The 13,510-nt window shown below is 40.8% G+C and overlaps 1 protein-coding gene across 2 annotated transcripts; it reads right to left on the bottom strand.

Annotated features, from left to right (window-relative positions):
• Positions 1–3,633: 3,633 nt before the first annotated feature.
• LOC102976287 (HLA class II histocompatibility antigen, DQ alpha 2 chain) lies at positions 3,634–9,457 on the bottom strand. 2 transcript variants are annotated; one of them, XM_024121955.3, is made up of 6 exons: positions 9,292–9,457; positions 5,524–5,673; positions 5,132–5,380; positions 4,391–4,672; positions 3,959–4,133; positions 3,634–3,791 (listed from the first exon to the last, which is right to left on the bottom strand). In XM_024121955.3, exons 1-5 carry the CDS (start codon positions 9,371–9,373, stop codon positions 3,979–3,981), a joined length of 918 nt encoding a protein of 305 aa, XP_023977723.1. In that variant the 5' UTR covers positions 9,374–9,457; the 3' UTR covers positions 3,634–3,791; positions 3,959–3,978. The 2 variants fall into 2 exon arrangements, with proteins under 2 accessions (XP_023977723.1, XP_007123886.1); XM_007123824.4 differs by lacking the exon at positions 5,524–5,673 and having other exon boundaries at positions 9,292–9,454.
• Positions 9,458–13,510: the final 4,053 nt, after the last annotated feature.

The following is a 13,510-nucleotide window of genomic DNA, read 5'->3' as shown; positions in this document are numbered from 1 at the left end:
ACAGTTAATTTTATTATACATTCATTAGTCATTCAGAGCAAAATAAATTCCAATTAGTTAATTTTAGTTTTCTATTATATATTATTTCCAGCCCCTTAAATTATTTGTTATATAACACTTATTTTATTTATTATTTACTTTTAAATTTTTATTTATTTTTTAAAATGGAAGTATAGTTGATTTACAATGCTATATTAGTTTCAGGTGTACAACATAGTGATTTGATATTTTTATAGATTATACTTCATTTAAAGTATTCAGTAACTCCACTCTAGGGTATATATCTGAAGAAAAAAAGAAAATTAATTCAAAAAATATGCACCCAATGTTCATAGCAACATTATTTATAATAGCCAAGATATGGGAGCAACCTAAGTGTTCATCAACAGATGAATGGCTAACGAAGATATGGTACTCAACCATAAAAATTATGAAATTTTGCCACTTAACAACAACATGGATGGACCTGCAGGGTATTATGTGTGGTGAAATAAATCAGATAAAGACAAATACTGTGTGCTTTCACTTATATGTTGAATTAAAAAATAAACAACAGAATGCAACAAAACTGAAACAGACTCATAGATACAGAGAACAAACTAGTGGTTACCAGTGGGGAGAGAGGTGTGGGGAGAGGCAAGATAAGGGAAGGGAATTAAGAGTCACAAACTACCAAGTATAAATTAAATAAGATACAAGGATGTAATGTACAGCACAGAGAATGTGACCAATATTTGACAACTTTAAATGGGGTATACTCTAGAATTAATTTTAGTCCTGCTATTTAAAATTATGTGAAGACTTTATGAATGGATGCTTTAACAAAATGCAACTAACATTGAATTTGCTTTCCTGAATACTTGACGAGGAAGGAGCCTGAGTAGGTCAGCATTTGTATATTTCTGAGCCACTGGTCATAATGCCATTCAGTATAACTCTATATTGCAAACACACAGACACACAGACACACACACACCCTCCAAATTGCTGAATTCTTACTTTATGAATCATTGAAATTTACTTAAAATTTCCTATTCAAAGGAAAAAAAAAAAATTCTATTGCCAAAAGGCCTTCTCAGCACATTTGTGCATAGTGAGGGACCTATATTTTTTTATACTGAAATTTTGATTTTATACATTTGGGATCATAATTGCTGACATTTTCTTTAATTTTTTAAAAATACACTTTGTTTTAGAGCAGTTTTAGATTCAGAGCAAAATTAAGCAGAAGGCACAGAGATTTCCTACATATCCTTGCCTCCACCAAACATATCCTCTGCTACCATCAACATCCCCTACATTTGTTACAGCTGATGAATTTACATTGACACATGAGTATCACCCAAAGTTCATAGCTTACATTAGGGCTCACTCCTGGTATATATTCTATGGGCTTGGACAAAAGTAGAATGACATGTATCTACCATTATAGTATCAGAGTAGTGTCAATACCCTAAAAAGCATCTGTGCTCGGTTACCTACATTTTTATGATCACCTCTGGTTCAGGTTCCCTGTATTGACTAATTCCTACTCTGCATTTTTAATTATCCTCTTACTTCTACCTCACAACCAGCTTTTTCTCCTTGAGTCTTCCCTACCTCTTCCCCAAAGTAAACGTGCATAAATATCCATTTGCATATAACATACCTTGACTAAAAATTATGAGCCATAGGGGGGACATATTTTTTATTAGAGAGTAAAAAAATCCAAAGTCAAATATTACAACTTCTTTCCTTAAGAGTTCTCTTAGCAACCCTTTCAACAATGATACATCACTGGCAACTGTACCCTATTTATTCTCTCAGCCTAACCCAATCTCAGCTTTTCTTCAGGAAAACAAAATCCTCCAATTAACATATGAAAAGAATTTATCCATAGCTCCATGTCTGAATCTCCTAAATCATTAAAAGTCTCAGGAAAACAAAAGTGCTTTCTTATGATATGATCTACTCTTTTTAATAAATTAATTGTGAATGTAACTAGCAATGTTTTCTTATGTATTTGTATAGTATGCATAAAGCACTTCCTATATAACAAGCTTATTCAAATGCTGTCAATAGCTCTGCAAGGAAAGTATCATCACCCCACATAATGGATGAGAAAAATACAGCTCAGAAATGTTAGATATTTTCCCCAGTGTTATAAATTTTAACTACTAGCTTTAAAATGCTGAGTTCTGGATTTGGATTTAGGTTTCTTTGCACCAAACCAAGCTATATCATGCTGTGTTAATATTGTGTCTTTTTCCTCAATTACATTTTAAGCTCACTGATGCAGATGGCATGGACAGGGACAGTCTCAAAAATTTCATAGTTGTTCCATAATACCACCCGAGATGCAATGTATGGACTTAGTAACTGAAGAATGGAAAGACTGAGACAATGTGCCTAAAACATTTTCAAAGGGCAAAATGACTCCAAGTCAAGTCACGCACACTCTCAAGAGTGAGGTTTTGGACACACTCAGGAAAGCCAGAGAATCCATCTGTTGATCCATTTCCTCCACAAAGATTTCCACTGGAGACAGTGAATCTGGAGGAGAATATAGCACTCATAGCTGCTGCTACATTATCTCTATGATGTTGTCCTTCCTGGGATTTCTCTCTCATAGGCTCATGGTTTCCTTAGCTAGGAGGGTGAAGAGCAGGGGCTGGGGGTACTGAAATGTTCTGCTGTGCCTCAGGGCAGACAAGGATGCACAGGGATTCAGTAAAATGGCTTAGATTTATCTGCCTAGAAACATTCTGCAGCTATATTCACTCTACTGTCCCTGACATGCCATGTCAGGAAAGTGCGTGATTATCTAGCAGGAATTCATGTAGGAGGTGAGGCAAACTACACCTGTGCTCTAGGGACCCTAAATATGCCTGTGGTTTCTACCCCCATCCCCTTTCCCATTGTTACTAACCCTAAGTAAGGACAAAGTCTTTGGTCCTTCTCAGATACCTGCGTTATGTGGTAGTCTGATCCTCTCCTAACTGACTTTCATTTCTTTCTCTGCCTAGAGAACCCTTAGCTCCTTAAGGGTGGGGAGGAGAGAGGAATGCTTTTACTATCCTCATTCATTCTTCACAAATTTAAAGTTTTGGGAACAAATTTTGACTTTGGGTACCAAAAATTTGGCTTTTGGTACTTTTAAGATTCAAAATTCCTTTCTCCTATTTCTCTGTCATAACTTTTAAAAGCTATATTAAGATGAGTACAGACTTATTTCTTGGTTTTTGTATTTCTGCTATAACAAATCTATACCACGGGAGAAGAGTATATATTATCTTCAGTGATGCCTGAATTAGGGGGGTGGGTGACAGTGCCAAGAGTGGGGACAGAAGGAAGAGAGAAATAATAATCTCAGCTAAGATAACAACATATTATTAGTCTACACAGGTTGCTCCTGTGTTACTGGGCATGAAACATGATCTGAGAAACGAAATTAAGGGGCCTAAAGCATAAGGGAACAAGGTCCTAGTCAGCCTTGAGATGAAAGACGGGAAAAGTTTCAATAAAAGGAGGATTTATTGCTTCCATGATGATACTGGATCAGGGTCACTAGGGATTAGGTAACTGGGTGGAATATGCCAGTGATCCCATGGTATGTAACTATTGAGAACAGAAAAAAAATCACCAGGTAGTCAGGGGGAGAATTCCGAGGTATATGTGAGCTTTAAGGGATAAGCATCTAAAGTCCCAGAGAAGAGGTGAGAGGAGGAGTGTAAGAGGAGAGAAGCTATATGAAGATAGTTCTAGGTCATCTAGCATGTCCACTCTTCTGCTCTGGTAGACGCGCAGTGCACCTGCAACAGGACAGACATGAGATTGATGAGTCCTAGGGGGCTTCTGTGCAATCATCATGCCCTTTCCCAGTTCTCCTCAACTTTTCAACCACATTTGAGTCCACAAACCTCTTCCCACTTTCTTTCCTCCTATACTGTCTCCAACGCTGACAAATCTGAATCCTTACCTTCCCTTCTAGGGTGCAACTCACAAGGGCCCTTGGTGTCTGGAGGGACCACCTGAGCGCAGGCCTTGGATGGTGAAGACAGAGCCCACCATGATGCCTACGAGGCCCACAGTCAACCCCAGGGCGCAGACCACAGTCTCTGTCAGCTCCGACATAGGGGTTGGAATTTCAGGCTCTGCAAAAGTGAAGTTGTAAAACTCAGAATACAGAGTGTTGGTTCATGTGCATGTGTCTGGGATGGGGCAGGAGGTGTGGTGTTCATTCTACAAAGACTCAGGGCACCAGGCTTAGGGAAGAGAGGGAAGTATGTCTTTAGGAACACTTGAAGTGTGGAAAACAAGCTCTGGACCATGTGATTTGGGGGCTAAAAGGCAGGACATTCTGTACTCGATAGAGAAGAGAAAGTGTCAAAGGGGTGGAACTCGTACATACCCCAGTGTTTCAGCAGTGGCTTCTCCAGGCCCCAGTGCTCCACTTTGCAGTCATAAACATCATCATCAGAAGGGAGGAAGGTGAGATAACTGATCTTGAGGAAGGAAAGATCATTCTTCGGGAGGAAGCTGATCTCAGAAACACCCTCTCTGACTAAGTGTCCGTTCCTCAACCACGTGATGTTGATCACAGGAGGATAGATGTTGTCCACAAGACAGAGGAGGGTGTTGGGTTGATGCAGCGACACAGGGAACTTAGAAAACACAGTCACCTCAGGAACCTCTGTGGTGAGAAAACAGCACTGATGTGAAATGAGGATAGCTCTGCCCTGAGGTTCTGCATTGCATCCTGGGGGAGCCCTCCCACCAACATTTCCCAGTCTGACAGTGGAAGAGCTGTTGTTTCCCTTTTGCTTGGGAGATGCTGATCACTGCCTCTGCTTTATCCCCATGTTCTCTGTGGGCATATGCTTGTTAAGGAGGGACGTCTGTGGGACTCCTCCTTGAGGGCTTCAAGGAATTTGTTCTGGGAGCAGGGATCCTTATATTACATGGAAATATGTGATCTTTGAGAAGAGGGAGGATGAGGGTTCAGTAATTACTATGAGAAGATCTGGGGACTCCTTGGAAAGGAGAGAGTTTTATAGAGTGGTGAAGGGTATCTCTCCTTAGGGAACAAGAGAGTGAGGCCTGGTATGAAACAATAGATTCAGTAAAAAGAGGCAGAGTGGTGGACACCTACCATTGGTAACAGGGGTAAAGTTGGAGCGTTTAATCAGGATATCCAAGGTATGTTTCCCCGCAGCTATGTTTCTCAGGGCACCCTGTGGGTCAAAACTTGCGAATTCGCTAAACACAGGCAGCCGCCAGACAGTCTCCTTCTTCTCCAGGTCCACATAAAACAGCTCATCTCCATCAAATTCGTGGGTATACTGGCCAGAGGGACCATAAGACTGGTAGATAGTTGTGCCATGGGAGGCAACGTGGTCAGCTGATAAGTGAGGGTGCGGAGCAGGAAGGTGGAAAACAGAGGGAGAGGAAAGAACCATGTTAAACGAGGTAACAGAAGAAACTGAACTGTCAAACATTGTAGTCTTCGCCTCTGGCACAGTCTCTAAGCAAAATTCCCAGCACCTGTTTCCTTCGCCCTCAGTGTTGGTAGCTGTCCTGTTAGAATCCAGTCTGTCTTTCCACTATAACATATGCTCAGAAGGGTGGAATTTTCACAGGCCTTGTTTACTGCTATTTCCTGCATGTCCAGCTCAGTGCCTGGCACACTGTAGGCTTATGATAAATATCATAATGGAAAGAAAGAAGAAAGAAGGGAATGAATGAATGATCATGGTGTTAGTTTACTTCCCTTTGCTTCATAAGTTTTCTTTCTCACTTAATTCTTTCATCAGTTAATAACACATTCATTATGGTTCCTCTCCCCTCAGGACTGGCTCAGAACAGAACGTTTTCTATACAAGATTCATTTCTTATTTTTTTTTAAACCAAGGAAAAGCACACGGAATCTTATTATTTCAAAAGAGTTTCCTCTAACTGTTACAGGCTGTAAGAACGAGTATGACAAGGACAGTGATGGTATTACAGAACATATAAAGAATAAACAATGGTTTTAAGTTGTCTGTTTTGTTAACAGTAGTGATCCTTAAAGGAGAGTGCCTGATTGCTTCTGAAGTAAGAAATGGAAGTTTTATTTTGGATTTCTGTTATTTCCCACCCCCATTTTTTTCTTTAAGGAGGTTACTAAACTTCTTTTTCTGACTCAACACGTATTTGTTGAGGACTCAAGGTACTCTTCTGCCATTTTCTTCAGATGGACGATATACTTTTCTGCGGATGCCAAAGCAGAATGGCAACCAGTTCAGTTTGACTCTACTCGAGTAAGCCTAACTGGACAATTTTGTCCGGACACATACAGGCCTTTTATCATTTTCTCTTTCCTTCCTTCCTCAATTACTGAGCATCAACAGGGTTTCAGACATTGTGGGAGGCAAAGAGTAAAACATCAATCAGGCATGGTCTCTGCCGACAGGGAGAATATTGATCAACGGGAGAGTCAGGTGAGTAAAGGAGCAAGTACAGTGTACTGTGCTGAGTTCTGGGATGGATGTATCCAACATCCTCATCTGACCTTATCTATTAATCAAACCAAATGACATTATCCTTTCATGTTCCTTGGTCTTTGCAGGGGTCTGTTTTGTTTTGTTTTTTTCCCCTGAAATGAAATTATCTGTTAGGATTTCCTGGACACCTCCAGTTCATTCTTTTTTTAAAATTTATTTATTTAATTAATTTATTTATTTTTGGCTGTGTTGGGTCTTTGTTGCTGCGTGCGGGCTTTCTCTAGTTGCTTTCTCTAGTAGTGGGGGCTACTCTTTGTTGAGGTGAGCAGGCTTCTCATTGCGGTGGCTTCCCTTGTGGAGCACGTGCTCTAGGTGCGCGGGCTTCAGTAGTTGTGGCTCGCGGGCTCTAGAGTGCAGGCTCAGTAGTTGTGGCGCACGGGCTTAGTTGCTCCGCGGCATGTGGGATCTTGGGTCTTTGTTGCTGCGTGCGGGCTTTCTCTAGTTGCTTTCTCTAGTAGTGGGGGCTACTCTTTGTTGAGGTGAGCAGGCTTCTCATTGCGGTGGCTTCCCTTGTGGAGCACGTGCTCTAGGTGCGCGGGCTTCAGTAGTTGTGGCTCGCGGGCTCTAGAGTGCAGGCTCAGTAGTTGTGGCGCACGGGCTTAGTTGCTCCGCGGCATGTGGGATCTTTCCAGACCAGGGATCGAACCCGTGTCCCCTGCATTGGCCGGTGGATTCTTAACCACTGTGCCACCAGGGAAGCCCCAGTTCATTCTTGAAGTTTCTGCTTAGTTACCAACTTTTTAGCTAAGTTCTCTCATTACACATGTTTTTGCTCGCATTATAACCTCCAACCTCTCCATCCCAGTGTCCTGCTTTCAAGTCAGTCTATTCCTCATCATTACCCAGCATGACCCCTTGGTTGATCACTTAAAAGGCCCTCCAACATAGCCTCCTTATCCCTGTAGTGAATATTCTTGACTCCTTTTCAATCATGAATATATGCAATTATTCTCTTCATCGGCTACTTGTCCTGAGTTGCCAGCACTGAAGAACATCGCAATGCTATGCCAACTGGAACCAATTCACTTGTACAGATTCAGCCTCAGCTGCGTCCATTGCCCCGCTCAGCAATACTCCTTCTGTTTTTCTGCACCATTTTCTTAGCATTACTAATCTTAGTACACTCTATGGGGCAGATAGCATGTCTTTTCATTTTTTGCATCCCCCAGACTTAGCTTGCTGCGTGTTCAAAAATGTGTACAAAATGTCAATTACTATTCTTGAGGATCACAGAGACTTTGGAGAAGACTGACAAACACAGAGGTCGTAGAATTAAATGACAATCAGAATCAGCAGTGACCAGGGCTGCAGTATGATCGTGAGCCCTAAGCACTGTTGCTTAAGCAAGCTTTCCTCCATAAAAATATTAAAAGTCATATTTTATGGTCATACTGGTATAAAGACAAATATAATCTAGGCTAAATTAAAAATTAAAACATTTTCTTCTACCCTAAAAGTTCATTTTTTTCTTCTAATTAAAATAATAAAATATTTTCATGGAGCCCTATAAGCACTGCAGGCCTGTGTCCCCTGTGCCTAATGGGGAAGTCGAGCCTGACCAGGACACTCTAGTGTGACGCTGAAGAAACAAAATTTAGAAGTGCTCTGGAGAAGCACGTGAAACTTCCACTACCACACACAATTAGAATGGGAGCAGCCATGGTTAGCAAAATTGCCGAAGATTACAGTACCCTCCATTTCACTTCCCTTTTGAACTATCTGGCCTTTTTACTTTGGTTTTTACAAACTCACTCAATGTCTATAAAATAACAAAGATGTGGGCCAGGGATGGATCCTGGAAGGAAAGGAAGACGAAGGAATGTAAGAAAAGAGGGTGGAAGTGGGGGGGACAGCAAAGGCAGAGGGGCCTAAGGGACCAAATAAATAATCTGTGCTTGCCCATTCTTCTTGAAGGATTTCCTTAGATGGGGCGAAGAACTGGTAATTCGGGCTAACAATTTGAAAACAATATAATTTGATTCATCAAGTTTCTTATCATAAAGCTCTCAATTTTAAAATAAAAATAAGGAAATTTCTTACTTTGTTAAAGAAAATAAAGCAAAGCTACACTTGTAACGGTAGAACTAAAAAAATAAGAATAATCTTTGACATTTGTGTGTCTTAATCACTTAGAAAGCATTTCTACACACCTCTTTTACTTGGTTATTTGTGAGGTGATACGTATGAGGTTAAGTGAGGACCCTGTGGTAAAACGCCTTGTGTAAAGGCATTCTGCGGGGCTCGCTTACCCTCTCCCCACCTGTGCCAGATGACAGCATGAAAATGTATGTAGATCTGAGACTGAAAATGTCACCCTTCTTTGTATCTACACAGTATACAGAATTCATGGAACTATTTACCCCAAGATACAGTTTAGGAGAAATATACAAAAAGCTTCAAAATTTGCTCAGAGAAATTTGGGAGCAATAGTTCATAAAACTTTAGTAACAAAATATCCACTTATGGAAACATTTCTAATCTTTGAGGCAATAATGAATGAATGCCCTAGAGCCCTCCAGGACATATTCACTTGATCCAATATCAGAAACAGAATAATGTCCTTGGTGAACTCTGCAACAGCACAAGTAGCAAAGAGAGTGGATCTGGCCTCTGGTTTCCTGCAGGAGGAATGACTGTAAGTTTTAGATTTGCTTAATATTGAGAACGCTTTGAGGAGTCGCTATTATTTCTAGGCCAAACTCTATCTTTTTTCCCCTCCAATTCCCTGTTCCCCAACTCTAGTCTCCGCATCCCTCAACCATGCACTCACCCGCAATGTCTTCACCTCCACAGGGGCTCATCGTGATGGTCAGGGTGAGGGCCCCCAGAATCAGAGCTCTGTTCAGGACCATCCTCTTTTAAGGTGGTCTCAGCAGTTGCCGTTCTGAGTTGCAGAGCAATGACGAGGGCTGAGCTGAGAAGGAACTCTGTAGACACCCAAACCACACTCTGCCAGGTCAGGATTTGGCCAATCAGAAAAATCCCCTATGATGACACCTCAGTTGCCAGATGAAGACTTTGTACTAAGAGGCCTCGAAGGAACTGGGAAATCTCCTGGTTCTGATGAGGCCTCCACTCAGAGTGGACCTGAGGGAATTTTCTATGAAAGGAGGGAGGGTATTAAATCAGAGTCTTCTCACACATGTGTATGCCTGCTTGTGACAAGAGGGCTGGGAATTTCTGAGCAGCCTCGTGGATGGATGAGGTCATCACTAATATGGTGTCCAACAGGATATTCTGGGTTATAACTTCCAAGATCTCTCGCCTGAGTTCGTCCCCCTCCCTGGCAGGCCCCACCTCCTCCAATTTCTCTTGCCTCCTTATGTGGGTTAACTGTCTTTCTCTTTGTTTCCATATGGAATTCTCTAAATATTGAGTTGATCCAAGTGATTTCTGCCAGTAGTAGCCAAGGAATACCTTTGCCTTTTCTACTTATAGGAGTCCAGTTGAGTAAATTATTCTTTTCATACTCTCAAAAGCTTTTGTTACCCAGGGCAATAAAAGTACTTGTGATGTCGTGTAATGCTGCCTAAAGTAACTGCATGATCTTTCATTTGAATTTTTTCCCTGTCTTGAGTATTCTTTATGCTCTATATTTTGATGAACCTGTCTACTTTTAAAGGAATTTGGGGAGCATTTGATTACATTAAAGAAAGCTCTGACTGGCAAGCTGTATAATTTTTTTTAACTTAAGAATGTCAAGTCAAATATTGAGGGTAGAATTCAGGGAATTGTTCTGACTTAGAAAATTTTCTTCCTTTAATCTACTGGATATTTTAATATTCTTTATCCTGCCACATTAAAACCCCAGGTATTTGTGAGGGAGTAAAGATTGAGCTAAAGTCAAAGACAATTTTTAGAGGGGAACTTATTTTTTCAGAAGAATTGATTTTCTGTGTGTTATGGAAGCCACAGGTTAATGGGGGTTCCATTTAGAATCAATCACCCTGTCCCTGTTAGATGGCCCCCAGTTTCTCAGCACTGTCTTACCTCACAGTGACAAAGACTATAAAGAAGAGTGAGAGAGAAAAAGCCCTGGCATCTGGGAGCTGCCTGGGACTATTAATTAGGCCTTGGTGTTGCCAGGAGCTGGCCTGCAACTCACAACTAGGTTTTGGTGTTTTCTTGCTGAGCATAAGCAACGTCGTATAGCAACAGCATCAGACAGCCATTCTGTGACCATCAGCCATTCTGCTTTGACCATCAAAGCAGAAAACAAGGCCACTCAGTAATCATGTCTCAACACAGACAAAACATGAACTGTGTCCAAATCACAAAAATGACCAAGCCTACTTCTCTCCTAGATAATATGAATGACCTCTGCTTCTTTCCTAATTACAGCTTTAGCCTCAGCATAATCTTCCTTCCTCCTAGGGAAGATTTATTAAGATGCCTGATTACAGAATTACCCCACCTCACCACCCACTTCTTGACAGAATCCAATTAAGAACAAAGTCTCTGTTTCTTAAATCCTCCTCAAGATCACCTGACACAAGCCCAAATCCTATAATAGTTTAAGGGACTGTTTCATGTGTTGCCTAGGCTATGGTCCTCAGTTATTCACTCAAACATTAACCTAGGTGTTGCTCTGAAGTTATCTTATAGATGTGATTAAGGTTCAAAATCAGGTGACATTATGTAAGAGAGATTATTCTAGATAATCTAGGTGGGGCTGGACGAATCAGGTGAAAAGTCTCAAGAGCAGACCTGAGGTTTCCCTGAGGAGAAGAGATTTCACTGTGGGCTGCAGCTTCAGCCTGTGCTGAAATTTCCAGCCTGCCTTTCCTGACAATAGCCCTCCCTATGGGTCTTGGACTTGCCTAGTCCACCCCACAACTGTGTAAACTAATTCTTTGCAGTGAATCTCTTAAAAGATCTCTCCAACAGGTTCTGCTTCTTTGGTTCCAACATCTTCATATTGAGATGCCCATGATTCCCCATGGTGAGTTTATGAACAATAAAACCAACTTGTTCATCCATGGATGTGCTTCTGATGATCCTTGGCTGAAGACATTAACAGCACTTCATTAGATTGTTGTGAGGAACATAGACATACTGCACCTGGAATGAAAAATGCCCATGGCTCTTTATACTTGTAATACATTAATATCATCCCCATTTTACAAGGAAGACATCAAATTTCAGAAAGGTGAAAGAATTTGCCCAAAGTCACACAGCTGGTGTGTGCAGAGCTGAAATGTGACAAGGGCAAGCCACGAGTCCCCGTGAGGGAGGGAGGGGTGTCTCCTGCATGGATTCAGAATACACTGTCCTGACATAATTTGGATAAATATTTGACCCTACAGGTGGCCTTATCATTCTTTCTAGTCTCTCCCATTATGGACCAAGAGAAAATTTGAAGTTCTACTTGAGATGTGCTCCTATAACCATGCAGCACCCTCCTTTCTATGCAGTAAATAACATGTTTCTATGCTTTTTTTCTGGATCCAGACTTATCTGCTTTATATCTTAAATAAATCACTTACAGTTTGGCAAATGGTCAAAACTTTTCTTGATGGTACTTCAGAGTTTCACCTACTAATATTACAGTTAAAAGAATTCAACTCAAATTAGGAAATTAGGATGTTAAACCCTCAGGATCAGAACTGTATCTTGGATGGGAAGTTGAAGACCAGTCTTAGATTTCACATCCAGTGGGATGCAGGGGAAGTCCAAGCCAGACAATGTTACTAGCTAAGAGATAGAAGATGAGCTCTCTGTCTTTAACCTGATTTTGTGTCCCTCCTTTTCCTGCAATCACACAATGAACCTTGTTCTAGTTGCTTCTGTCTTCAGGTCATAATTTTAACATAAAGTAACATTATTAGTGAATTAAACTCAGAGGAATGGTGTACCACTTTGACAAAAACCAATTTGTTACCTTCGTCTAGAAGGAAAATAAAAGACCCTTTTCATAAATTAATGGTGGAAATGAAATTTGCAGTTTAAAATATTAACTTAGACCAAAAATTTTCTATTTTTTTTAACATCTTTATTGGAGTGTAATTGCTTTACAATGTTATTTTAGTTTCTGCTGTATAACAAAGTGAATCAGCTATATGTATACATATATCCCCATATCCCCTCCATCTTGCGTCTCCCTCCCACCCTCTCTATCCTACCCCTCTAGGTGGTCACAAAACACCAAGCTGATCTCCCTCTGCTATGTAGCTGCTTACCACTAGCTATCTATTTTACATTTGGTAGTGTATATATGGGAGTGCTACTCTCTCACTTCGTCCCAGCTTACCCTTCGCCCTCCCCGTGTCCTAAAGTCCATTCTCTACTTCTGCGTCTTCATTCCTGGCCTGCCCCTGGGTTCATCAGAACCTTTTTTGTTTTGATTCCATATATATGTGTTAGCATAAGGTATTTGTTTTCTCTTTGTGACTTACTTCATTCTGCATGACAGACGCTAGGTCCATCCACCTCACTGCAAATAACTCACTTTTGTTTCTTTTTATGACTGAGTAATATTCCATTGTATATATGTGCCACATCTTCTTTATCCATTCATCTGTTGATGGACACTTAGGTTGCTTCCATGTCCTGGCTCTGGTAAATAGTGCTGCAATGTACATTGTGGTACATGTCTCTTTTTGAATTATGGTTTTCTCAGGGTATATGCCCAGTAGTGGGATTGCTGGGTCATATGGCAGTTCTATTTTTAGATTTTTAAGGAAACTCCATGCTGTTCTCCATAGTGGCTGTATCAATTTACATTCCCACCAACAGTGCAAGAGGGTTCCCTTTTCGCCACACCTTCTCCAGCATTTATTGTTTGTAGATGTTTTTGATGATGGCCATTCTGACCAGTGTGAGGTGATACCTCATTGTAGTTTTGATTTGCATTTCTCTAACGATTAGTGATGTTGAGCATCTCTTCATGTGTTTGTTGGCAATCTGTATATCTTCTTTGAAGAAATGTCTATTTAGGTCTTCTGCCCATTTTTGGATTGGGTTGTTTGTTTTCTTGATATTGAGCTGCA

Source organism: Physeter macrocephalus, chromosome 18 (genome assembly GCF_002837175.3).
Source record: "Physeter macrocephalus isolate SW-GA chromosome 18, ASM283717v5, whole genome shotgun sequence".
Lineage (NCBI taxonomy): Eukaryota > Metazoa > Chordata > Mammalia > Artiodactyla > Physeteridae > Physeter > Physeter macrocephalus.
Note: the sequence above shows the minus strand (reverse complement) of the source record. Positions and strands in the feature narration are given on the sequence as shown.